Here is a 26,774-nt window from a genome sequence, read left to right on the forward strand (position 1 = left end):
CACACACTTGTCTTATCTTAGTTTTTGAATGACAAATGAACATCTAACACACTTACGGAACATACATAGCCGGTGAGGCTCTGTTATAGTCCAAATAAGTTAGAACCACAGAATCTTAAGCTTTGAGAAATCATAGAAACCTTAGAAGACGAGGGGCTGACCGTTCATGCCTGCTGCGTGTGGGCTCTGTGCCATGCGTGCTGGAATTGGAATCCCAGGGCACGATCACATAGATCCCGATGGGTAGGTGGTGTTATCCCTGTTTTGCAGACAGGGAAGCTTGAGCTCAGGGAGGTTAAATAATTGACACAAATCCTGTATCAACGCATTCAGCTTCATCTTGCACTCATGGTGGCTTCTAGAAATCCTTTCCCTTTACGGACACGATGAGGCCTGCCTTTGCTTTGTGGATCCTTTACCCTCTCACAGCAGGAGCAGCCCCTGGTTTTAGGCCAGGTACAGCAGTGCAGATCAGCAGTGTCGATGTCCCGTCACTTGTTTAATTAATCTGGAAGAGTGTCTTTCCTTTTTCTGCCAAGAATCTGCTCGTTTTGAGCTCCTTTGACTACTTATTCATCAGCCTTTCCTTGTTCTTCCTTTTGGAGACGGATTTGCCACTGCCCATCTCTGGTTTTGAGGTCAGGGGTGTATTTAAAGAGGACTTCGTCTTTCCTTTTAAAAAATTACAGGTGGAAAGTACAATTCGTTGAGTGTTTCCCATCACGTCCTCCATATATGGGGTGGTGAGAAGAGGCAGCAATGTGGGGGACCAGGAGTGCTGGCTGTCATCCTGGGTCTGTCACTGATCAGGCAGGGGACTTTGAGCCAAGCCCTCCTTTCTCTGTCAGGGCCTCAGCATCTTCACCTGTAAAGAGCTGAGGGCATTACGAAATGACTCCTAAGATTTTAAAATTCTGCATGTTTTGTGGTGTCAGAACCATCAATTTCTGCTGAGCTGCATAATCCTGCAGCTGTTTCTCTGATACTTTTCAATCTTTAGATTTAATCTATTCAACAATGTATAATTTTTTCAAGGGAAGCTTTTATAGACACTTCTGAAATATCAGGGTGGGGGGGGGATAAATGGATGTTAAAAAATAGAAAACAACCAATTAAATAGTATATAGCATGTAATTCTCCTTGGAAACTTACCACGAAATTGAGGAACACTTTAACAACTGGTAATTTAAATTGCATTTGAACTCTGCTAATGGTTTGTTTGCATGGGAACTTCAATCATTTCACAGTGGTTCTTTAGCAAAGCTGCTTGTTCTCTTTATGGAAAAGAAGAAAAAAATATTGACAGAGAAGAGGACTAGGGAAAAGGAGACCACTGTCATTTGTGTGGGGAGGGAAGCTGTCAGGAGTGGGGAGATGGCCCCAAGGGCCAAGGCGGAGAGCCTCTCCTTCCGGTTTAGAAATCTGGGAAGTCTGGTTGCCCTCCACTGCGGTTGTAGAAACCGTTCTGACTTAGTATCTCCCTTTGCGAGGAGAAGCTTCGGTTTCCTGGGGCTTGGGTGGGGGAGTGATGTCTGTCCTGTGTTTTCCATGAGACTGGACTGTCCATGGGTCCAGGGTGTGCCTCTGCATATGCTCCGTTCCTCAGCAAGTATGAAATGATGGCCTTTCTCATTTCAGTGGAATGGCATCGAGAATTCTGATGTCTTTGAAGACCGCTAGGTCTCAGGAAACTCATTGCTTTGCTGGGCTTATCTTGATTACGTGCCCTTTCCCCGACTTAATTTCTTTCTGCCGTCAGGCTATACTGAGAGCTTCTAGCAGGTGTCCTAGCAAGCTTCTAGAGACTTGGATGTGGCAGTCCTGGTTTTGCCCCAAAGCTGATTGTGTGACCAAGGGCAAGTCCCTCTGCCCAGTGAGTTTTGGTGTCCTCCTCTGTCCAAGTGGCTTAAATTGGGTCCATGGAGCAAGTCCTGGACTGGAGCCCTGGATTGTCTGCCACTAACTGTGGTTCCTAGAGTAGCCACCTCCCGACTCTGGCCCCAGCTTCTCCTGCTGTCAGTTGGAACAGTGGAGGTGGGTCATTTTTAAGGTCCCTCCTCACTTTGAGCTTGTCTGAATGTTTGAGGACTGAATGAGATAATATACACAAATGAATTTCATGGATGGTTAAATAATGTGTAAAATGTCAACAATGAAAATGCAAGCAGTGGCTTTTCTAGAATGTGGATTCTACCTGCGTGTACAAAGCACATATTTTGTAACAGCCTACTGCCTTGGAATATTTGTCTGTGGGAACATGTATCATATACTCCTTAGCAAAATAGTGATAGGTCTTCATGAAATAAAACCTGTAATGAGGACTTACTGGGAGTGTCAAGTTTGTCCAGCTCTCTCCTGCTCACTGGCTGTCATTTTTCAGACAGGGAAATTCAGGTTCAGAGGGGTCACTCAGTCCCGTACTTAGACATTTGTCTCCAAACTCCTATATCTTTTCTATTTTTATTTGTTCAGATTTTGCTCTTAATTTTTTCTTGGCTGCAGTGTGAATATCTGGGGCACCTGGGTGGTTCAGTCAGGTAAGCATCCAACTCTTGGTTTCGGCTCAGGTCACGATCTCACGGTTCGTGGGTCTGAGCCCAGCATCAGGCTCCACGCTGACAATGTGGAACCTGCTTGGATTCTCTCTCCCTCCTTTTCTCTCTGGTCCTTTCTCTCTCTCTCTCTTTCCCTCTCTCTCTCTTTCTTTCTCAAAATAAATAAATAAGTAAATTTTAAAATTGAAAAAAAAAACTGTGAATATCTAACTATAGATATCTTTCCTCTCTGAGATTATGATGAAGCTGTTTTCTCAGGAGGGCTGGGGTCCCTGCAATCCCTTTTCAGTGTTACTGAGACAAATTAGTGCAATAGAAATGCCACGACCTGACTGGGGGGCTTAGCAGGTGTAGAGGGAAGCCGCCGCATTTTTGGGCGTCAGCTGGCATCATTCCTAGTATGGCTAGCCAGTGAGTTCATAAAACTGAAAAGTTCTAAAGCTGGTAAGATACTAGAGATTTGTAGGCAACCTGTTCTCCCTTTTTCCACAGGTGGGGACCTTGAGGCTCAGAAATAGAACTGAAGACAGAACCCAGTTGCCTGCTTCTCATTTGAGGACTTTTCTCATTGTTCTACTGGGCACTCATCAGAGGGAAGCTATTTTTCCACAACTGGTGAGTCCTACAGAGAAGGGAAGACATTCTTCTTTTATAATCAATGTTCACGTTTTAATGAGTTTAAAAAATCCAGGCTTTCCTTTTAAAGCATGGGCACTGATAGCTGGGATAGAATAAGAACTAGAGAAGAACCAAACTGTTTTCTTTTTATCTTCAGTTGATTTCATTGGCAATGGACAAAACAGGACAATGCTAATAAAATGTGTGACAAAGCAGAGGCAGGGCAGGACTCAGCTCTTGGAAGGAGGCACGAAGAGAAATTGGAAGAAAATTTGGAGTGATGATGATTTCGGATTGCCAATAAGTGTATTGCTTCCTTCTTTCTCCTTTGGCATGGAGGGAAGCATTCTTGAAATGGAAAGACCAAAAAGAAAATATCAATGAACAGTGTTATGGGCATTTGCAAGGAAAGAAAAGTCGTATTATTGAGTGATTTTTGTTTACCCCTGTGCAAGCTGCTGCTGCTTCTGCGATCTCATTTTATTTTCACAAAAACCCTTTGAGGTAAGGGATGCTAAATTTGCTCAGGCAAAGGGTGTGAACCTTTGTCTTAGAGGGCCTGCTAGAGCTCCAGTGGGATGTGAGGCGGAATCCTATTCCACACTCAGGGGAAGGGCAAACAGGTAAGGGAAGGTTTCCCTTGTGTTTTGGAATACTTCTGAGTTCAGTGGGTAGGACAGAACATCATGTTCTAGAAGGTAGGAGTGGTGAAAAGAATAATGGTGTGGGCTCCCCTGGGCTGTGCAGAGATCTGAGGAAAACAACTGGAGAATTCTGGGAAAAGCGTCCATGTAGAACCTGAGATCTGTGGTCTCCATCCCAAGGACCAATCCCTATGTGCCCTGAGCCCTGGCTGTATTCCAAGCAATAAGCCTTGCCGTGTTTATGGTCTAGTTGTCCAAAACAGAGCAGATGCCATAGTGATTGGTCAAACCTAACTTTATTTAAAAGTGTAACTGAGTTTATAGTTACATTTTGTCACCTTTTCTTAATCAACTGCACCTCAAAAGAACAACTGACCTCTGTGCCAATAGATCTGCGTAAGATAAAGGGCTGGCATCCAGTCTTTTGACTCTTAAAATCCTTCAGCTTGTTAAAATTTCACACCTGATCTTGAATGTTTTGTCCCAAGCCTGCATTTTATGCATCAATTGTGAAATCTTTGTTACCTGCTCTACTTCCTGAGTTGTTTCAGTGTTTGAAATTAATTGTGATTAATATGAAGAGGTTTACTTGGATTAAAAACAAACCAACCCACCCAGTGTGTAATGACAGAATGGGAGAGAATTCCTAAACAGGAGGAATCCGGAAGACATTCGCAAGTGATTGTTGTCCATTCTAAAATGCCAGTGCAGCCTTGGACTGCATTAAATAGGGTATGTCCTCTAGAACACGGTGGGTGGGGGATCCTGCTGGTAACTGGCAAGTCCAGAGGCAAGGTGGGCTTTGGGGCTAGTCTGAACAGGACTTAGCTCTGTTTCCTATAGCGCTCCTCGCTCTGCCTTCTCTGTGTTGGCTTCCACCTTGGATGTTTCCCCCCGCGGTCAAGAGATGGCCGTGTGCCTCATCCTGGGCCCTATGCCTCCTATGCCCATTGTGGGGAGAGAGCCTTGTCTGTCATGTCCCCATGTCCCTGGGTTACTGCACGTTCCTGCACAGTCACTGAAGCCAAGACGATGAGACTGTGCTAAGTGCCACGTGCACTGGGCCCTCCTCTGGAACGGAGTCTGGAGATGGTCCCACCCAAATCCCATGGCAGCTGCACAGTGGAGAAGAGTGGTCACTCAAAGAATATCTGGGGGCTGCTTGGAGGTGGCGAGAGGACTAACACGATTTGGGTGACCGCGAACTTCCTTTCTACCCTCCCGTCAGAGCTCCCCTAGGTTGTCAGCTGGCAGTCTTTGCTTCATCCTCTGAGAGGGATCTTAGCCAGCTGGACTGTCTACACAAGAACGCTGTGAGGCCCGGAAATGATGTCCCACCAGGAACTGTTACAGGAATGAGAGACTCCACTGGAGAGGGCAGAGGGCACACGTGATGATGGCCTTTAAGAATATAAAAGTCCGGGGGCGCCTGGGTGGCGCAGTCGGTTAAGCGTCCGACTTCAGCCAGGTCACGATCTCACGGTCCGTGAGTTCGAGCCCCGCGTCAGGCTCTGGGCTGATGGCTCGGAGCCTGGAGCCTGTTTCTGATTCTGTGTTTCCCTCTCTCTCTGCCCCTCCCCCGTTCATGCTCTGTCTCTGTCTGTCCCATAAATAAATAAAAACGTTGAAAAAAAAATTAAAAAAAAAAAAAGAATATAAAAGTCGGTCGGAAGAGGAGTGGCATCGCTTGTTCACAAGTGCATCTCGAGTTTGGTGGGATCTCTAGCCCATAATAGGTGCACAGTGCATTTTCATGGCTAGAAAGAATGAATCCAAAGGTGGCGAGTGTCCCTTTCTCCAAGGGCATTCCATTACACACTGGCCATTCGCTGTTGGAGGGTTTTAGGAAATCTAGAGCAGATGAGGCTGGCTACATGGCTTTCTGGGAACAAAACAAGTGCCTGGCAGAATGAGTCTTTCGGGACCAGTAGGGCTTAAGAAGTTTGCGAGTGCATAAAAAGACAGTACGTGCAGCAGAATGGGGTTTTGGAAGATCTGCCAGTTATTAGATGTGCACCCCCAGAAAAACGACATCGCCCCTGCCTTCATTTCCCTGATCTGGGAATTAGGAATGATAATCATTGCTCTGCCTGCCTCTCGTGTTTGCTTAGAGCAGATGGGTTGAGAGATGCCAACCTGTTTTGCAGACTGCGAAGCGTGGTCCATACATGATAGATTATTATGGTGGAATGACTCATCTTGAATAGAAAGAAAAATAAGACCGTGTGATGTGCAGTCCCCCAGCACCAAGCCTGCTACGTAGTATATGCCCAGTGTATGTTCTTCCTCCCAACCCTACAGCCCCACCATCCCCAGGATTGGATGGGCGCTAATCTGTCCTCAGTCTTGGAAGCTGGCTTCATGGTAACGGTTGAAGTTGAAATGCAGTTGTGTACTTTTCATATTTGATTTTGCCCTAGGTAGCAGGAAGTGAAAGGAGGTGGACTTGAGAGACATGGAGAAGTCTCCATGCTTGAGAAATCTTGAAGCTACAGTCTAGCTGTTAGGCTCTTGCTCTGTTTGATTAGATAATCACACCTCTGTCTAGGCGTGACCGGCCCAGTGGGAGTCCGGAAGGAAATTATTTTCCTCTGTTGATACTAGTGTACAATTGTTGACGGTAGCCAAAGGCTTTCATTTTTAATATTTCCTTTTTGGTCCTTAGAAGGATCAGGTATTAGTCTATGCCGGAAACAAAGCAACAGTCACTTCCGCCAGAGGTGAATGTCTTGGCTCCCTACAATTACTTGGTCAGGTGGTTTCTGGGCACGTGTGACCATCTGCTGAGCCAGCTTTCATTGCTTTTTATGTTATTGCTTCCAAAATACAAAAAGACTTGCTAGGTCTGAGCAGGAACCCATGCAGCCACCTGGGGCTCTGGCTGTTCTATAACCTAGGGATGTGTTGTAGGAGATGTTTGCTGTCCATAAAAATAAAAGGTAGGGCTCTCTCTGCCTCTTTTGTTTCCTTCCTCCTAATTCCATATTCTTCTACTTCATGAGCTCAGCACAGTGGAGATACCTTCTGTTTTATGTCGGACAGGGCCCTAGGGGGGTCAGAGGAATTCTCAGGTTCTCCTACACGGATTCCTGTCTGGTGGAAGATGTCTGGTGTCTCATGCATAGGGAACCCATAAGGCCTTTGTAGATTGCTGCTGAATATCTACCCCTCCTTCACAGAGTGTGTGCTTGTTCTCTGCCCTAATCCATTGTTATTCTGGAAGTTAGTAAACTTCAGGGTCTTAAGGACACCACAGTGAATTAGGCACAGTCCCTGATCTTGGAGAGAAAGACCTATGCATAAGAAATACCACATTAGAAAGAAAGGTGTTATTTACAGCACACATTTACTAATCACCAGATCCGTTTAAGGCTACATAGTAGGTGCGTGGGAAGTGGAGGTCCTTTATAGCCTCAGTTCTCATGGGGCTTGTGTAAAAGGTTGGGAGCGTGGAAAGAATCGGGAAGGTTGAAGAAAGCTCCCAGGAGGAGGCCATCTGATCTCAAAACCAAGGCCAGACTACTGGCAGGGTGGGCCTGTGGACATCATTTGGTCCCTAGGGCTGGGCAGGTTCTGAGGGTAGAAGTAACTGACAGCAGAATATGGCTGGGCAGGTAAAGAGTCTGTCATATTCCATGTGTGGTTCAGACTCCAGTTTATTTTCCACTCACTTGCTGCAGCCAAAAGTGTCATGTTGACTTTGAGTTGAACTGACATTATTTCCATGGTCCTCTCTGTGTGGCCAGAGCACGCCTGGGTGTGTGTCACCAAGTGGGAAAGCATCTCGGTATTCATGGGGAGGGCTAAGGGTTTCTCCCAGGAGTTCCTGATAGCTGATCTCTTCTGGTCTACTTCCTGGGTATCCTGAAAAATGGTGGAGTTGCTAGGGACCGGGACTGGGGCTCTCATATGCGGCTCCTGTCATTGTTATCTATTGCTGCATAACAGACCCCAAACTTAGTGCTTAAAGCAGAGAACATTTATTATCTTGTACTCTTTGTGATTTGGAAGTTGGGAGCAGCTTAGATGGGAGGTTCAGGGTCTCTCCTGAGGCTGCAGTCTACGTGTCTGCTGGATTGCAATTTCATCTGAAGGCTCAGCTGGGGTGGACCCACCCCCAAGCTCAATCACATGATCGTTGGCAGGATTCAGGCCCTCGCAGTGGTTGGACTGAGAGCCTCAGTTCCTTGCTGACTGTCAGCTGGAGGCTGCCTTCAGGTGTTCGCTGTGAGAGCCTCACCATAGGGCAGCTCGCAACATGGCGACTGCCTTCCCTCCGAGCAAGTGAGCAAGAGAGAATCCCCCAGAAGCAAGCAGCCGCAGCCTTTCTGTAGCCTCATCCTGGAAGTGACACACGTTCCCTCTGCCTCATTCTGTTTGCTTGAAACAAGTCACTAGATCCAGCCCACGCTCAAAGGGAGGGATTGCACAAGGGCATGAAGACCAAGAGACGGAGTTCTAGGAGGCCATCTTAGGGGCTGTCTGCACAGATACTCTAGGTTACAGGGCATGTGCTAAGGTGAGAGCAGGAGCTACATGGCACCACTGGAGAAACCCAGCACACCTCTGTGGACCCGCTTTACTTGAAGATTGTGGGTGAGAACTCCATTTAAAATCTGAATATAGACATTGAGCTAGAATTGCACAGAATGAAACTTGGCGTGGCTTGTCAGAGGAAGATCACAAGTTTTCAGTTAATGCTGTGCCCCTATACCTCTATATTTTTACCCTCCTTACCAGTTAGAGCTGCTTCTTGCTTGAACTTTTTGCTGTACAGGTGAGACACCAAGACCTGGAGAGGGGACAAACTCCTCTGGGGCCATGGAGCCATTGGCAGCCATTGGAGGGACCCTCTGAAGCTCCTTTGTCTCTGGCCCAGTGCTTCTTGTTCACCATCCTGCACTGTCTCTCTTTCCGAATCAGTCCATACAGACTCTAGGCCTGGTTTCTCTGCTTTTTTTTTTTTTTTTATTAATATATGAAATTTATTGTCAAATTGGTCTGGTTTCTCTGCTTTTTGAAACCTCTGTCCAGTTCCAGAAACAGATTAGGGGAAAGTAGGTTCAGATTTGGAGTCTGGAGCCTTCATGTTGTCCCTTTAGTTCAATTTCAGGGTCTACATCTCCTGTTGGGTCCGGCTGTGTCCTGAAAAGTTGTGTAAATCAGTGTTACTTGGCTCAGTGTGCCTCGGCAGTATGAATGACATTTGTGTTAAGAACACTGGACCGATACTCAGTATTGCTGTGGGACTGACAGGATCAGACACGAAAAGTCAGCCAATACCTTCTGTCTGGCAGCAAGTTCTTTTCTAGAGCGTCCGTTTCCCCCCACCCCCCAACCAGTCTTTTCTAAAACCAAATCTGGCAGTCCATTTTATAGAGGATGGCAGGTTCCCTTAGAGTCTTCCTTAACATTCCTCAAAAGTTAATGGAAATGGAAGACTTAAAAATTATGGTCAAGGTCGTTAGTAGCCCTGCAGCCAAACTAAGGAAAACCTGCTCAGGTCAGTAAGACTGTGGCTGGCCAGAAGGTCAATATGACTCCCCCCGCTCCGTGGCCCCTTTGACTCTCAAGATGTTTTGATACTATTAGTGCTTTCAAAGTGTGGCTTGTCTATTATTTAATTTTTACTGACAGTCCGTAACAGGAAATAGTTCGGGTTGGGTGTAGGCAAAAGATAGAACAGAATTTGGAATGGGAAGACTATCATTATTAGCATTAGCTGCCTGATCTTAAGTCACTTAATCATTCCTTTATTTAAAAAAAACGTTTTTAATGTTTGCTTATTTTTGAAGCAGAGGCAGAGAGTGCGCGGGGGAAGGGCAGAGAGAGAAGGGGAGACACGGAATCTGAAGCAGGCTCCAGGATCTGAGCTGTCAGCACAGAGTCCGATGCGGGGCTCAAACCCATGAACCGTGAGATCATGACCTGAGCCAAAGTTGGACGCTCAACTGACTGAGCCACCGAGGGGCCCCCACTTAATCTGAAAAACTGGTAGCAGCTGCCTCGGATTCTTATTCTTTTGTGTTCACAAATGTACACAAAGTGCCTGCCAAGGGGGTACTTAGCACAAAGTTGGTGCTCATGAAACATTAGCCGGTGCTCTCCTTAATAGTCAGTAAGGGCTGGAAATTACCCTCAATTGTTTACTGTGTCAGGCCATTTTCTCAGTGTCCCCGCTTTGCACTGTCCCCTTGACTTGAATCAGGCCTGTAGCATTTGCATGTGTCGGCCCGGATTTCATATTTTCCTGAATAAGTAAAAGCCTTCCCGTCTATAATTTTGCTCAGTGGCTCCCAAGACATAAATATGGACATCGTAATATGCTCATATTTTCTGCTATTTGGGAATACAGTAGCTCTGAGAACAAAATATAATATTCACACACTATGTTTCACAAGGAAGGCCTTTTGGACATCAGTACTTGGAAAGTAAGCATTGCTTTCCATGACAAGATTGTCTAGTCTAGAGGATGAACTCCCCTCACCTGCCATCAGCTACCTCTTCCTTTGTAAATGGCATCTTCTCTGGGCCTGCCCAGCACTGACCTTCTTTGGTTCCTCTTTGGACTTCTTTAGGATGACGTCACCTCACCCTGCTTCAATGGTGACTGGCTTGAGTTATATCAGTTATTAAAAATGATCTAATATTTCCCTTTTAAATCTAGGGCCCTGGCTCGTTCTATGATTAAGCTAGTGATTTATTTATAATATGGTACGAGACGGCTGCAACCACTCTATGATGTAATCTAAGAATGACATGAAAACAAAATAGGTTTTTATATAATGAAAGTGTTCCTGTAATACATTTTATAGCAAGGCTTTTTTTTTTTTTTCCATTGAGAATGGAGAGAGATTCTTTCCTTTCCTCCCACTCTTTCCTTATCGTCTCTTCCCATTTATAAGTCTCAGGGTTTTTTAAGTCAATTAAAAAACAAAACAAAACAACCCCAAACACCGACACTGGAAACACCACTCAGACTCTGGTTCGCTCTTCTAATCTTGTCTTGTCATTTTCTGCATTGCTCCTCTCCCCACGGCCTCCATGGCCTCGGGTATGGCTACTGCTCTGCCTACCTGCCTGCAGCCTCCTCTCAGAGCCTGGAGTCCTCACCCTTCCTTCGCTGATGCTGTTCCTGCTACTGTTAATGCCACCACGATCTTGAATTTTCTCCTGCTGAAGTCCAGTACAACGCATCGGTTCCTACAGGTAGCAGACTTCTTCAGGCTGGCTCAGATGCACCTCTTCCTCCAAGCCTTCTCTGAAGCTTTTGCCCCTTACTTAGCAACCCTTTATCTGTGTTTGTCGTAGAATGACCTGCAGTGGCAAGGTCCCGTCCCCCACGTCAAGGCACATTCACGGCAGATCAGAGTTAGAAGAGGAGAGGTGACCTAGGAGAATGGGGAAGGGGCCTTTGTGGTTCTGGTTCTGCTCTTGACACAGGCATGGGGAGGTCACGGCCCATCTCGGAGTGTCAGTTTTCCTCCTCTGAAGGGGTGGTTCCGATTTCATTTCATGTGGCCACATGGGGTGTTGGTAGTGGATTCTTGTGATGATGTGTTGAGAATGATTCTGAAACTGTATCCTGACTAGTAGGAAAGAGTCCATGATTATGTAGCAATATCTGCCATAGGTTTAGAGATGGTTAAAAAGGTATATTTAATCTCACATTTATCCATGCAGGCTGGCTGTGGGAGTTGAGAAGGTGGAATTTATCTAAGACTAGAGGGGCCTTGGTTTATTGGAGGCCTGAGACTCCCCAAATTCTGTATGTCCTTGAGGTAGGGTAGGGCCAGGAGATAGCTTTCACCTGCTTGTATTCTTTACTTCCAAAGAGTTACCGTGCCCATACTATTCTAATATATGCCAAATATGGCATTTCAAGGTCAAAGCCAAAAAGTTAGGTGACTTTCCCGGGGTCTTATTGGGTCAGGGATCACAGAGTTAACTCTTGGAACCTTTGGATCCTAGGTGCCCCTCTTCCTGATCCCAGACAAAATGCCGACCTCTCAGCAGAATGCTACATTGCTTGAACTCTAGGTCCTGGAACAGTGAGAGAGGAAGAGGAGGGAAAGGAAGAGGGAAGTTTAGGATGGTGAATGGCACAGGAGACCAGAGCCTTTGAGGGCTGAGAGAAGGAATTGGAAGTAGTTAGTGTGGAGAAGAGAGAAAGGGGATGGAGGGGGAGGGAACAGAGCAGGAAGGGGACACACACTCACTCTCTGTGCTCTCAGAAGGAGTTCTGGAAGCAGTGGGTGAAAGCAACAGAAAGACGTGTGAAGAAGGACTTAATATTAGGGGCAGACCACCAATGGAATGTGCCATTTTGAAGGGTGATGACTTCACCGCTGCACGTAGAGGTTGATACTAATGGGTCCTTTGTAGAGGGAATGAGAAGTTGGACTGGAAGCCCTCTAAGGTCCTCCCTGTCCTGAGAGTCTGGAATTTTCTGAAGGCACATTTTATGTGCATTTAAGTAATTCCATTTTAAAATGAAGGCTTTATGGAGGAAAGTGATTTTTCCTTTCTCCATGGTCTTGGCACACATAAATGCTGACTTATCTTGGGCAGTCTTTTGTTTCGCTTAGCATTATTGTTGAAGGAAAGCAGGCTAACTGAGGATGTCTTAATACTTTTTTTGTACTGAGTGTATTTTTGAGGATGATTTCTGTGCTTTTCAAGGGATTTCCAGAGAATTCTGTTCTGTTGGCCTCCCTCAACCCTTCCTACCCCACAGTCAACGATTTGCTTTTCCTGTAGTATCAGAGTGCTTTGTTTATATATCCAACAGAACATTTGTGTCACTTTGCTCTGCTATATAAGTATACTTCCAGTCTTCCTTTCTTACTAGATTATAGAAGCTTCTGAAGAACATGAATCCTGTCTTATTCCAGAAGACGACCTATGGTGGAAGGGAAGTGGTTTGCTAGTAATCATGATGGCTCAGTAACTTACCAACTGTTTATTGAGCACCTGCTGTGTGTTAGACACTATTCCATGTTCTGTGAACAAAATCAGACAGACCTTCTATTCGATGGAGACAGACTACATACAAACTAATGACTAAACATGTAATATTTCAGTTGCACTCTATATCCAGAAGAAAAATAAGACTGATTAAGGGAACAGGAGTTAGGGAGAAGTTCTTCCTGATAAGGGTCTACATGAACAAGGACCTGAAGCTGGAGCTGAGAGGAGGAAGACTGTTTTAGGCTGAGAGAAAGTAATCACAAAGGCCCTGAGGCTGAAGCCTGTTTGGTACATTCTGGAAAAGTGAGGAGGCCAGCGTGGCTGGGGTGGAGTGACCGAGGGGAAGAATATGGGAGAGGAGGTCACCCACGCTCATAAAAATCATTGCAACAACAAATATACTTGTACCTATTGAGGTATTTAGAGAATTGCCTTTGTGATGTAGAGAAACCACAGAAGATTAACGAAAGGTTGGCTTAAGATGTTTCTGCTTTTCAGCTTTAAGATACAGGGGCAGTAGGTGGGAGCTGGGACCGTAGCAGCGCACAGCTCAGAACAAGTTCAGGTGCGAAGGGTACTGTTGGTTTCCCTCCTATCTGTCGCCCTTCTGGCCGATGGCTCTCCTTTTTGTTTCTCTGCTCCCGTGACAGGTGCACCTGCAGGGAGGCTGGGGCAGATGGGCAATTGCATGCCTAATCACCCATTCAGGCACCCCCTTATTTGTTTTCCACATGCAAATATGGGTTTTTTGCAGACGGATGTAATATATTTGTTGCTTCCTCATTTTATTTAAAACAAAACAAACGACCAACCATGTCAGTTGAGGGCAACAAATAGAAACATGAGTATTATGGTCTTGCTGTTCGTGCTGATTACACGGCTGAAAGGGATCCTAGGCAAATCAGTGTGTTCTGTGCTCAATTATATTGTTACTTTGTATACTGTCGTTATTACGGTCATTATTGTTAAATAAAAAAAAGGTTTTGAAGAAGGAAGTGGTATTATTTTCCCTAAATCATTTTCTCAATATTTCAGGCTCCACATTTTTACTGCGTGGTTTCCAGTTCCACCTTTTTAAGTTTCCGAACTTCTGGACCATCGTTAACCAAAAGGGCATCGTGGAATCTCCAAAGGCCATTGGCAGGTGGTGCCTGTAACTTCTTTAGCCTGGAAATAAACAAATAAACAAGCACAAATTAGAAGTATTTGCCCCTATTGATGCACTATTATTATTGTTGTGCAAGATCATGCAAAAAGTCACTTCCATTTGTCTGAGAGCCTGTAGGTCAACAGCAATACCAGATAGAGGGCTTTGGTGGGTGTTTGCTTGAAATTTGTAATGAAATTTCAGATCTCTAGAGTAGCACGTCCGAATTCTTGCACGTTTTGGCAAACTCGGGGAATCCGAGGCCCAGAGAGGTAAAATGGTAAAATGACTTGTCCACGGTCTCGGAGAGTAAGAGGTAGAGATCGGACTTGAGGAGCTGGCACTCTGGCAGATGGCTGCCTCTGGGGTCTGGGGTGATGAAGACACCGCTGGGACCTGCAGAAGATGTCATCTCAAGGTGAGGTCTGTGTGTAAATGGTGGGCACGTGTCTCATTTCTCCCTCATGACCTCCCTTCAAAATCCTTTTTTGTGTCAAGTGTTTGGCGGAGAAGCAGCAGTGGGGAATGAGGGTAGGAACTGCTTACAGCTTACCTGACAAGGCTGTAGACGGGCTAGGGGTGAGTACGTGTATACTTGTGCATGTTTGGGTGTGAGAGGTGGGGGTGCGGACTGGCACACTAGGAGGGAGAGACCACTTGGCAGTAGGCACAGTATTTCTGAGCCAGAAGGAAGTCTAAAGCTTACTGAATTTGACTGCTTTTATTTTGTAGAAAAGGAAACTCACGTCCAGAGTGGTTGAGAGCTTTGCCCCAAATCGTCCGACTTTAATTGAGTGCTTAGAATATCAAAGCAGCAACATCTTTTGATAGAAACTTTTATTTGGAGAAGTACCAGTCATCGCTACCAAATTGTATTTGCTCATTAGCTCCCGTGAGATGGAGTGCCGGTCTACTTCAGCGTTCTTTCCTCAGATATGGTTTTGGCAGGAGGAGAATGTCCAGGGCAGCAAGCCCTGCACATGCAGGCCTCCTCTGGTCCTGCAGATACCTGATTGGACATCAGGCGGACGTTTAGTTAACTGACCGTCCCAATGGCAAGTTCACAAGTAATCCTCTGAAAAGTTAAGGTTGGAGATCAAGACCACTCAAGTAACGTCTTGTGTCTTTTTTATATATTCTGAAATGTAGGACCTTTCACTTTTAAATGTAAAACATTAGGATGCTGGATGTATGCACTGTGTTTGCAAGGTACAAGGTGATATTTTTGGTGGTGGTCCCGAGAGCAGGAAGGTCCGTAGGTATGAAAAGGGCAAACCCTTGGGGCGTCTGGGTGGCTCAGTCCGTTGAGCATCCGACTTCGGCTCAGGTCATGATCTCGAGGCTTATGGGTTTGAGCCCCACTTTGGACTCACTGCTGTCAGTGCAGAGCCTGCTTTGGATCCTCTGTCCCACTCTCCCTGCCCCTCCCCCACTCGCGCGCGCGCGCGCTCTCTCTCTCTCTCTCTCTCTCTCAAAAATAAATAAACGTTAAACAAACCTTAAAAAAATGAAAGGGCAAACTTTTGTCAGGAACATACAGAGAGAGGGTTTTCATTCTGTGTAGCGACTACAAGAGTGATAAACAGCCCATGGGACGCCCTTGACACTGAAGCCCCCTAGGAGCACCCCTAGGGTGCTGAGTGAGGAAAGGACTATTGACATAGCACGATTCAACCTGCTGTGTCTGCTCTCTGCGCAGGGGACCTCTCTGCAGCTGTTTGCCCTGACGTACATGCTGGACAATCCCAGACACCAGCGGCAGCCTCTGTGTCTGTATCAGACCCAGCGTGTTAGGGTTTGTGTCTCAGCCCCCGTGTTTTTCTCTTCTCCCCTACCATCCCCTCCCCACCTCCCCCTTTAAAAACACTATTCTTCGAATTATTTGAAGGCTTATTTATGTTGATTTCTTTATATTTTGTAACTAATTTGTTTCTTGTTCCTATCTGAAACTAATTCCCTTTATGTGAGACCACATTATAATATACGTGAATTCTCTTCGGCTTTTTCTTCTTTTACTAAAAAAAAAAAATGTGTTCTTCTCTCCTCGGACCTTTAGCTTTCTTGTCTACATGGACAAACTGCTTTGGAACAGTCTTTAGGGAGTTATTGACTTTGTTAGTACTACTACTATAGAAGCAATTCCAATGACAGAATCCCACATTTAACTTGCTTTTCCAGAAATAATTTATTTCTACTTTAGCTTCAAGGAGTAGCAGTGGGGAATAGGGCATTCAGAAAATAAGAAAAACATGCCAAATGAGTTGCTGATTTCCAGTGAGGCACATGGAAAAAAAGGTTTTTATTTCAGTGACCTCTCAGCTCACTGGAAAACTCTGGGCTGGTGGATTTCATGATCCTGGGAGTCTGGACGCTCTCGAGTTACAGCAAGTGAGGAGAGCAAATCGCAGGGTAGAAGATGGTCTTGTTGGGCTCCTGGGGGTATGAAGACATGCTGTACTTTGGCCTGAAGACACATCAGTTCTTCCAGTCGGGTGAGGTTTAAGGAATAGCTCCACCAAATCCCCAAATACGTGGAGCACTTACAGAGCGCTGAGCTGATAGAAAGTCAGCCTCAACGTGGGTTAAATTTTAGCGTGGCCAGTGGCCAGACTTGGTGATTCCTACTGGGTTTGTTCAACAGATTTCTTACTTAGAGACACAAGCCCGTTTCTTGTTCCCCGAGTTGGGTGGTGTCTTTATTCGATTCTTCTTGCGTTCAGATCTATAGGGTACTATTAAGAGCAACGTACTTACTAAGAGGATGGGATTATTGAACTCTGACCCCAGCTCTGCCACAACCACCTGTGGAACTAGTCACAAACATTTCCATTTACTCAACAAATATTTAAATGAGCGCTTTTTACACATCAGGTGCCAGAGATACAAAAACGTGTCAGACACGGTTCTTACCTTCACTGCTTTTAGTCAGGGGTAGAGAGCTAAGTACCCAAATAGAACATGAAGTGACTTCTCCTTTCTGGGTCTCCCTTTTACATATCGAAGAGCCAGCACTGGGTTAGATGATGGCCCCAAGGTCCCTTCTGAGGCTAACATGCCATCATCTGTGCCAGATTCATCAAGTATCCGAAAATCACTTATCGGACTAAATATCGACAAACATTTCCCCTTCCTCCCCAGTTGGTAGGTGGTGATGTTGAAGTTGAATGAGACAGTATCTACAAAGTGCTTTAATAAGCAAGTGGCAGAAAGACATGGTCTAGGTTTGAGGCATTATTATTAACGGAAAAATGAAAACAAGGGCTGATGTTTTTAGAGAGAGAACAGATGGTTCTTTTGTTTAGAATTTGAGTATAAAGGAAAGAGAAAAAGAGATACTTGCCATATTGTTTAGGCCCTGAATGTGAGTGACTTCAAAATGCCAAAACAATCTGGTTAGGAAAGTCCCATGGATTCAAAATAGCTCCCACACTGATCAAACTGTAATTAATTTAACAAAAAAATGACAGTAAGAAAAATCCTAACGAGAAATGCCACGGTGACAATTGACACAACCTAACAAAAAACTCCCATCTTTGCGTCAGCTCTGGAAACTTCATTTTTCCCGTGCTCAGGAGTTCTACCACACAGAGGAACAAATTAGTGAGAACGGATTTAAAACTGTGTTTCTTTATCAAGTCCCCCCCCCCCTCAACCCCCCGCCGAGTTATTTCGGTTTTCCGTGACTCATAAAGGAAATCTTCAGGATTCACAAGAATTTGGCAGTCCTCTCCCACCTTTGCTGCTGGGTACTGACAGGAGAGCAGTGGGAGCTGGGGCATTTGAATGAGAGAGCAAACCTCAAAGGACTTGGGTGACATTGCAGAGGGTGGTGGCTGGGACGCACCTTTGAGAAGCCTGAGAGGAGACTTTGAAAGGGTTTCTTCTCTCTTTATTTCTTCATTGCTTAGGCTCTGTCTGCACAGTACACAATTAATGTATCCTTGTGACAGCAGCCTTGCCCTTCCAGTGCCTATCACTCCCAAGGTGACAGAAAACGTGGGCTGTGAGAATGAGCTCATGGGCCACCAAGCAGGGGGCGTTCAGTAAAATGTGCTAGACCTTTTGTCCAGGTGCTGTCTGACCTGTGGTGTGAGTGGGCCTGTTTCCCCGCTGTGGAAGAAGGAGGTTCCTAGAATGTTTCTTCTGACACTCCTCCTCCCTTCAGGTCCGCATGCTGTCATAAACAGTTATAGGAAGGCTGGGGAAGGTTGGGGATGGGTTTTCCTTTGGGAGTGTTTATTAATTTTATTTTTTTAAATTGATCTATTTATTTTGAGAGAAAGAGAGAGAGTGCACAAGTCGGGGGGGGGGGGGAGAGAGAGAGAGAGAGAGAAGGAGAGAGAGAGAATCCCAAGCAGGCTCTACACCTCCAGTGCTGAGCCCGATGTGGGGCTCGAACTCAGGAACCTCGAGATCATGACCCGAGCCGAAACCAAGGGTCAGACGCTTAACCGACTGAACCGCCCAGGTGCTCCCAGATTTGGGAGTGTTTAGAGACAAACGCGTGTCCTCAAGACAACACTGATCAAAAGTCCACTTGGCTGAGGTAGGGCAGGCGCTCTTATCCACTCTCTGAGCCCCCTGCCGAGGTGGTTCCTCAGTCCACTGCCTCGGATGGCAGTCTGTCAGAGCCGCAGGTGGCTGGCTCACTGCCAGACCCAGAGGACCAGAGTGGGCCTGGGGAGAAGCCCCGTTGAGGTGTGTGGAGTTCTGGGTGCCAGTCCTACTTCTGCTGCTATCCACGTGTGACCTTCTGGAAGTTTCTCCAGATCTGATTCACTGGTTGGTCTGCGAGTCATCAAAGCAACGGGAAGACTTTCTACCCTGCCCTGCAGCTCAGGCTTTGCTCAGAAGAATCCCGGGGACCCTTTCACGCTGTGTCGTCTGTGTCTTTATCAGATGCCTATTTCCTTCTACCTCATGTCCGAGTCAGAAGTACACTTGTTAGCTGTAGAGGTGCTCTTCGCCGTGCCTTCCTGATAACCCACCGCTCTCCTCTGAGTTCCCTCCTGTCTTACAGCTCCAGGTGCTTACACCTCTTCTTAAGCCTGATGTCACTGCACGATGCTTATTCAGTATTGTGTGTTTGTCGTCCCCCCTGGACTGTGAAATCAGCTGTGTCCTGCGCGTTTCTGAAGCCTCGGCGTGTCCCTCGGTACCTGGTCTAGAGTAAATTTTCCATAAATGTCAGCTAAACGAGTGAGTGGTGGATGATGATCCTGTGTTTCCTCACCAGGTTGTCCGTTTCTGGAAGACATGGACTTGTCTGATGAGTTTCTTTTCTCCCCCAGGATGCCCATCCCAGGGCTTCGAGTGCACTATGTAATCACCTGCTGTTTGTTGAACTGCAGGAAGAGAGGTAGAGATGGGTCCCGAGCAGGGAAGGCACATTTAGACACAAACTGTGTAGCTTGGTGAGGGGCTGACAGAGGTTGTAGGGCATCTGTGGGTCTGTGATGGAGCACCATGGGGGCTGGGGTAGGTGACTGCCTCTCCTAATTTCCTCATTGTCATACCAGGTCCCCTGGGCTGGGTTAGAGACGATCGGTCTCATCCTTGGTCTGGTGTCCGTTTTTTGTTTTTTTGTTTTTTTATATTTTTAAAAATTTTTTTTTAAATTCTTCTTTGCATTCATCCTTCAAGGCTTGAATTAGGGTAAATTGTTTGCATAAATCTGCCTCGTTTGATTTTCAACAGTTTGTGGGCAGGGCTGGTGTTTTCTCATAATTGTGTTCCCCACGGGCTCTGGCGCACAGCCGTCCACAGAGAAAATGCTCGGTAAATGTTTGCAGACTTGAGTTTCATCCCCCGACTTTGCTTTTCTACTGCCTTTCCCCTCCTGCTAGGAGCCAGCTTATATGATAATACCAGCCTTACAATGGAGACTGCAGGGTAAACTTAATAATCAAATAAAAGACGCTGTTTCCTTCCCCACGTTCTTGGTAGATCAAAGTAACTTTGCTTTTGGGTGTGCCCTGCTTTAAAAAAAATAAAATAACGGCAAATATATTCTGCTACCTTTACCGTTCCCCTTTGTTTATGAAATCTCCTTAATATGTTAGGAGAACAGAAAGACTTCTGTTTCTTGACTGTAATTGTTAAACTATATAGTCAAAGTTTTGTTTTATTTTTTGACTGATACCATAAAATAGTGTGATGTGATGTGAGGATTTTTCTAATGGAGAAATGACTAAGAATATCCTTGGGTATTCTATCTGCTTCTTAATTGTTTTGTTATCTTGAGTAAGTTTCTTTATTCCTCATTGTTTCTTTGTCTCTGAAAATGAGATTATTGAAAAAGGCGATTTCCAGAACTTGTTTTTCCCCATTAACATTAAATCCATGGTACTTGAGAGCATTGGGAGCAGACATATATTTCGAGGAGTTTATTTATTTTTCTGCCCTTTAAGTGGGAAGGATGACCCCTAGGCCCCTTTAACCAGGAGCTTCAGTAACTTTCAGAAGCCCTTAGGAAGCAGAAGCCCCATAATTCAGTGCACTCCTTCGTGATTAACATCCTCTGCCCCTTCTCAGATCCCAGGCTCAGGTTTTGATGTTTAATGATAGGGATTCTTTCCCCCTTGCACGGAATGTCTTGTTCAAAGTCACTAATCCATTTAGTGAGTTAACAATTTATTGACATTGAGGGCTTTTCTTTCATTTCACTGCCTCACATGAGAGGTTATAGAGCCTCAGCCTGCTTTGCTAGCGGTTAGTGAACCAAGGCCCGGAGAGGGAACTCTGGTTGTCTCAGGTCACCCAGATGAACCAGAACAAGCACTATATTCAGCTGTAAGGGCACGACCGGAAAGTCTCTGACCTTCAGAAATCAAAGAGGCATGTCAGCGTGGAGCGTGGAGCCCTGAGTGTGCTTCACTTGACCCATCTGTGAAATGGGGTAACGATCTCTTTTCTGCTTGAAATCAGAGGGCTGTCCAGATGACCTCTGGAGAATTTTTCCCACCCTGGGATCTCTGATTCTGTGAGCAAATACAAGCAACCCACACCCACCAAGTACTTAAGGCTGTTTTCTAGAGCCTTATAACTATTTATAGGCTATTTGTTAGGAGTGCAATACTTTTGAGAACTTAAGGAATAGCTTTATGTATTATGTAAGGGAGGTGATAAAAATTGATATTCACATATGCAAAGTACTTTACAATGTATTCACTTTTTGTTATAGCCTAGCGAAATTGGTTTCTCGTTGGTGCCATTTTATCTTTGTGGAAACTGAAGCAGGGTGAGAAACAAAATGATGCTGTCCGTGTTAGTCAGTCTAAGGACATGGTAAAGCCATAGACAGTTGAAGCTTTTCCTAGAGCTCAGGAGCTGCAGAGGGGTTTAGAATCTTCTAGGTCAGTGGTTTGCGAGCATGCCACCTACTGACATCTCCAGAGGAACTTAAAGCTCTGTCCTTCTGCTTCTCACCTGATGTCACAGTGTCTGCGGGCGGGGCCTTGAGCTTCAGTCTTATTTTAAATGGGCTCCCAGGAGAACCACTGATCTGGTCTTGATCTTTGACCTGTGCCTTTACTGGCGTTTTGATTAATCTCTTACTCTGTGGGCGGCACTGCTGGGACCTTACTCCCCTGCCACCCACGTGAAAACTGCTGGATGACAGAGGCACTGGAGACTCTACTGAAAAGGCTCATAAGTTCTGGGAGGTCCTGAGATAAATGTGTACAGAAGAGAAGGAGTTAACATGTTTTACATGGGGACGTGCCTTCTTTTTATACTTCTAAGAACATTGAGAAATGATAGCAAGGAATATATTTCACTGCTTTAATTGTCCAAGGTCTTTTTAAAGTATGTGCAATAAAATACCATTTAAGCTAACTGACCTTTATATTTTAATGCTTTTTGGAAGGGAACAATACCTAGTATTCAGCTGCAGTGTGTGTGTGTGTGTGTGTGTGTGTGTGTGTGTGTGTGTGTGTGTGTGTATTTCAGTCAGCAAAGCCTGGTGTGGAATCAGAGGGCTGAGGATTTTCTGCCTGTTCCCAGATATTTTACCTATTCCTGTTTAAACATCACATTCCATTTGGTTGATGGTTCTTGACCTCATAATGTCTAACCTTCCTATCTTTTTATTTTTCCTCTTGGAACTTATCCAGGAAGGAAACTTCAAGGCCCGATTTACTGATTTTTTTCCTTCTGCTGGGAAGTTCAGATTTGTAGTGGAGGGTAGCACATGTGGCCCGATCCATGTTTTGACAAAAAGAGTGCTCCCGCTCCTCCTTGCTTTATCCGTTTGATGATACTTAACCTCAAAGGCCGCTGCTGATAGATTTTTAAAAATTGATGCTAGCTATTAGCTTGGTAGCTACAGCTCATCTTCTAACTATAAACTTGCTCTTTCTAGAAGGGAAATAGTACTCGGATTGCAAATGTGGGGAACTGGAATTTCAGAGGCTTGCATTGACCTACAAATCTTGTAATTGTAGCCCTGGCTGCATAGCCACTGTGGCCTTAGGTATTTTAGGTGTTGGTCATCTCCAGGAGTTTCAGAAAAAGAAATTCTAGAATCCTTTCCCGTGTTAAGAAATTAAAATATACAAAATTCTCTGAGTAGCTATGAAATACATGTGCATGTAAGTGTTATATGGAATGATGTACTTTGGGATTAATTTATTGTTTTCAAATCCTGCTGGAAAATAGAGCTAATTTTTTTAATGTTTATTTCTGAGAGAGAGAGAGAGAGAGAGAGAGAGCAAGCAGGGGAGGGGCAGAGAGAGAGAGGGAGACACAGAAGCCACAGCAGACTCCAGGCTCTGAGCTGTCAGCACAGAGCCCAACACGGGGCTCGAACCCATGAACTGTGAGATCATGACCTGAACCGAAGTTGGCTGCTGAACCGACTGAGCCACCTAGAGCTAATTTTTGATTGCTACATTTTTTCCTTCTCTTTCTCAGTGGTTAGTTTTTCTTTAATTTTTTTAATTGTAAATGATTTCAAATGAAAATTTGCAAGAACAGGAATAGTCCAAATAATACCCGTGTACTTTCATCAGATTCATCTGTGAACATTTTATTTTATGTGCATTCTCCCTCTTCCTTCTCTCTCTTTATTATATATTTTATATATCATATAATATATATGTGTGTGTATGTAATTATTTTCTACAGTATTTGAGAGAAGCTGCCTGCATCACGATACATCATGGCCCTCTACCCCCCAATTACAGTGTGTATTTCCTAATAGTAAGGGTGTCTCTTCCTCTTCCCACAGTAGTTCCCCTCTTCAGTACTCTAACACTGATTTGGTACTTTAATCTCTCTTTACTTCTGTTTTGTCACTTTGCCCAGTTATGTTCTTGACAGTATTTTTTCCCCTCCAGTACAGAGTCCAGCCTGGGATCAGGCAACGCACTTAGTTGTCGTGACTCTTCTGTCTCTTTTACTCTGAACGTTTCCACGACCTTTCTTTGTCTTTCGTGACACTGACATTTTTGAAGAAAACAGTGCCCCTCCTTTTAAGAAATATGGTGTTCCTCGTTTGGGTTAGATAATTGTTTCTTCGTGTTTAGATTCAGTTGTGTCTTCCCGGCTAGAATATTGCATGAATGATGTGACGTCCTCCCCTGGGATTAATTACATAGGGAGGCTCATGATGGTTAAGATCACCTGGCCAAGGTGTTGTCCAGCTTCTCCACATCATAGTTACTCTTTTTCCCTGGGAATTATTTTTTTTTTAAGTTTATTTTGAGAGAGAGACAGAGAAAGAGAGAGCAAGCTGGGGAGGGGCAGAGAGAGAAAGAGGGAAGGAGAGAATCCCAAGCAGGCTCCACACTGTGAGTGCAGAGCCCCACGCGGGGCTGGATCCCATGAACCGTGACATCATGACCTGAACCGAAATCAAGGGTCAGACGCTCAACCTACTGAGCCACCACCCAGGCACCCCTCCCTTGCAATTATTAAGCAATCCATGAGATCCTTTATTCTTGCTCCGCATCAGACATTTCCCCTAAATTCTTGCCTAAAGCAGTGTTTGCTGGGATGGTTGCAAAATCATGCTGTCGTGTCTTCAGCACAGCCTTCACCGCCATCATCAGTATTCTGCATTTTACCCTTAGCAAGAGTCCCGCCCTTCTCTCTCTCTGTTTCTAATATAGGAATGGACTTCCCGACTTCTGTTTCATTCCTGTATAATTTATTAGCGCTGTGTAATTATTTCGATGCTTAGATTGCCCACGATTTGTCCCGTGAGAGCTCCCTCAATCTAGCTCCTACGTCCTTGTGGCAGGCTCCCATCTTTGTTGTTGTTGTTAGCACTTATTTCCATGCTAGGATAAAAAGTTGTTCCAGTTTCCTCTTGCATCATCTCCGCCTGTGCTCTGAGATCAACCATGTCTTCAGTATTTTCTGGTTCTGTTTAGTGGAGAGCTAAGGATTGGGGACCAGTATTTGAATGCTAGCTGTGCTCATGGCCTCCGGTCATAAGCCCTTTTGATGACCAGAACTAGGAAATTATACAAATAAAAGTATCCAGGCATATACGTGCATCTGTATATATGTGTATCATCTACATATACACACACCTGCAGCTACATAGATGTGAGTGTATATGTATGTATATGAATACAAAAGTAATGATAATAATGATTTTTTCTCTCATACCACTACACAAAACCAACCTACTAAAACCAGTTCAGGATTTGCTTCTGATGCCCCTTCTCCAACTTTAACCCTGCCTAAGACTGAGCTTTTATTGTCAAATACTAAGTTTAGGAATTTGTTTTTTCCTTTCCTTTATGGACCTTCCTCCCAATTCCCTGGTGTCATTATGTTGTTCATTTAAGATATATTCGGTTTTGGGGTGCCTGGGTGGCTCAGTGGGTTGAGCGTCTTGACTTTGGCTCAGATCACGATCTCGTGGTTGCTGAGTTTGAGCCTTGGGTCGGGCTCTGTGCTGACAGCTCAGAGCCTGGAGCCTGCTTCGGATTCTGTGTCTCCCTTCCTCTCACTGTTGCCCTCTCTTCCTCTCTCTCTCTCTCTCTCTCTCTCAAAAATAAATAAACATTAAATAAATAAATAAATAAATAAATAAAATATATTTGGGCTTAATTCTTTTAGTTTGCTTTCAGTTTTAATTTTCGTCCTTCCCACCCTTGCCTTGTTGATTTAATTTTACCTTTTGAGTTTGTAAAACAATAACATGCTTCCAAATGTCAACACCAAACAAAAATGTATACTCAGAGAAGTGCTCCTACTCCCTCCAACATTCCATCCACCCTGATACTCCCTCTGCCTCTTGTAGGAAACCAACCTCTTTGTTTTCTTTGTTATCTTTCCTGTATTTGTTTTTTTTTTTTTTTAATTTTTTTTTTTTTCAACATTTATTTATTTTTGGGACAGAGAGAGACAGAGCATGAACGGGGGAGGGGCAGAGAGAGAGGGAGACACAGAATCGGAAACAGGCTCCAGGCTCTGAGCCATCAGCCCAGAGCCCGACGCGGGGCTCGAACTCACGGACCGCGAGATCGTGACCTGGCTGAAGTCGGACGCTCAACCGACTGCGCCACCCAGGCGCCCCTCCTGTATTTGTTTTAAGCCTGATTTACGTGTGTTTTCATACTTCTTTGTCTTTCTTACACAAAAGGTAACATACTATAAAAATAAGCCTTTTTGGGGCACCTGATTGGCTTAGTTGGTTAAACGTCCGACAGTTTATGGGTTCGAGGCCTGTGTCGGGCTCGGAGCTGTACTGACAGCTCGGAGCTTGGAGCCTGCTTTGGATTCTGTGTCTCCCTCTCTCTCTGCCTCTCCCCTGCTCGTGCTCTCTCTTTCTCACTCTCTCTCTCTCTCTCTCTCAAAAATAAATAAACCTTTAAAAAATAAGCCTTTGAACTTTGCTTTTTAAAAATTCTTTTCTTGGGGTACCTGGGTGGCTCAGTCAAGAGATTTCAGCTTGGTCATGATCTCACAGTTCCTGAGGTCAAGCCCTGTGTAGGGCTCTGTGCTGACGGTGCAGAGCCTACTTGGGATTCTCTCTCTGCCCCCTGTCCCCCACTCATGCTCTCTCTCTCACTCAAAATAAATAAATAAACTTAAAAAATAGGGGCACTTTGGTGGCTCAGTTGGTTGACCATTTGACTCTTGATTTTGACTCAGGTAATGATGGTGGGATTGAGCTCTTCTTCAGGCTCCACACTGAGTGTCTGCTTGGGATTCTCTCTCCTTCCTTCTGCCCCTCCCCCACACATGCATGCTCTCTCTCTAAAATAAAAAGAATTTAAAAAATAATAAAAATTATTTTCTTCTTTCTTTCCATTTCCCTCCTTCCTTCTTTCCTTTCCTTTCCTCCCTCTATCCATCCTTCCTTCCTTCCTTCCTTCCTTCCTTCCTTCCTTCCTTCCTCCCTTCCTTCCCTCCCTCCCTTTTTCTCTTTCTTTCTCTTCCTTCCTTTCTTCCTTCCCTCCCTCTCTCCCTTTTTATCTTTCTTTCTCTTCCTTCTTTCTTTTCCTTCCTTCCTTCCTTCCTTCCTTCCTTCCTTCCTTCCTTCCTTCCTTTCCTTTCCTTTCCTTTCCTCCCTCCCTTTTTCTCTTTCTTTCCCTCCCTTCCTTCCTTCCTTCCTTCCTTCCTTCCTTCCTTCCTCCCTTCCTTCCTCCCTCCCTCCCCTTTTCTCTTTCTTTCCTTCCTTCCTTCCTTCCTTCCTTCCTTCCTTCCTTCCTTCCCTCTCCTTTCCTTCCCTCCCTCCCTCCCTCCCTCCCTCCCTCCCTCCCTCCCTTCCTCCCTCCCTCCCTTTCTCTCTTTCTTTTCCTTCCTTCCTTTCTTCCTTCCTTCCTTCCTTCCTTCCTTCCTTCCTTCCTTCCTTCCTTCCTTCCTTCCTTCCTATACTTG

At 45.1% G+C, this 26,774-nt stretch overlaps 1 protein-coding gene across 9 annotated transcripts in view; it reads left to right on the forward strand.

Annotated features, from left to right (window-relative positions):
• Positions 1 to 26,774, forward strand: part of LPP (LIM domain containing preferred translocation partner in lipoma) — a 679,749-nt gene that overhangs the window by 64,331 nt on the left and 588,644 nt on the right. For 6 of the 9 annotated variants that reach the window (XM_086674971.1, XM_086674973.1, XM_086674968.1 and 3 more), the window contains exon 2: positions 3,048 to 3,170. Coding sequence is in view for 1 of the 9 variants with exons in the window: in XM_025913804.2 (XP_025769589.2) it covers positions 3,048 to 3,170 (123 nt within the window). In the remaining 8 variants the exon portion in view is untranslated. Of the gene's footprint in view, positions 1 to 3,047; positions 3,171 to 13,953; positions 14,353 to 19,170; positions 19,294 to 26,774 lie in introns of those variants that run through there. The other 3 variants (XM_086674975.1, XM_086674974.1, XM_086674976.1) reach the window with 3 other exon arrangements.

The sequence above is a fragment of the Puma concolor genome, chromosome C2, assembly GCF_028749965.1.
Source record: "Puma concolor isolate L17-30 chromosome C2, mPumCon1.1.hap2, whole genome shotgun sequence".
Taxonomy (NCBI): Eukaryota; Metazoa; Chordata; class Mammalia; order Carnivora; family Felidae; genus Puma; species Puma concolor.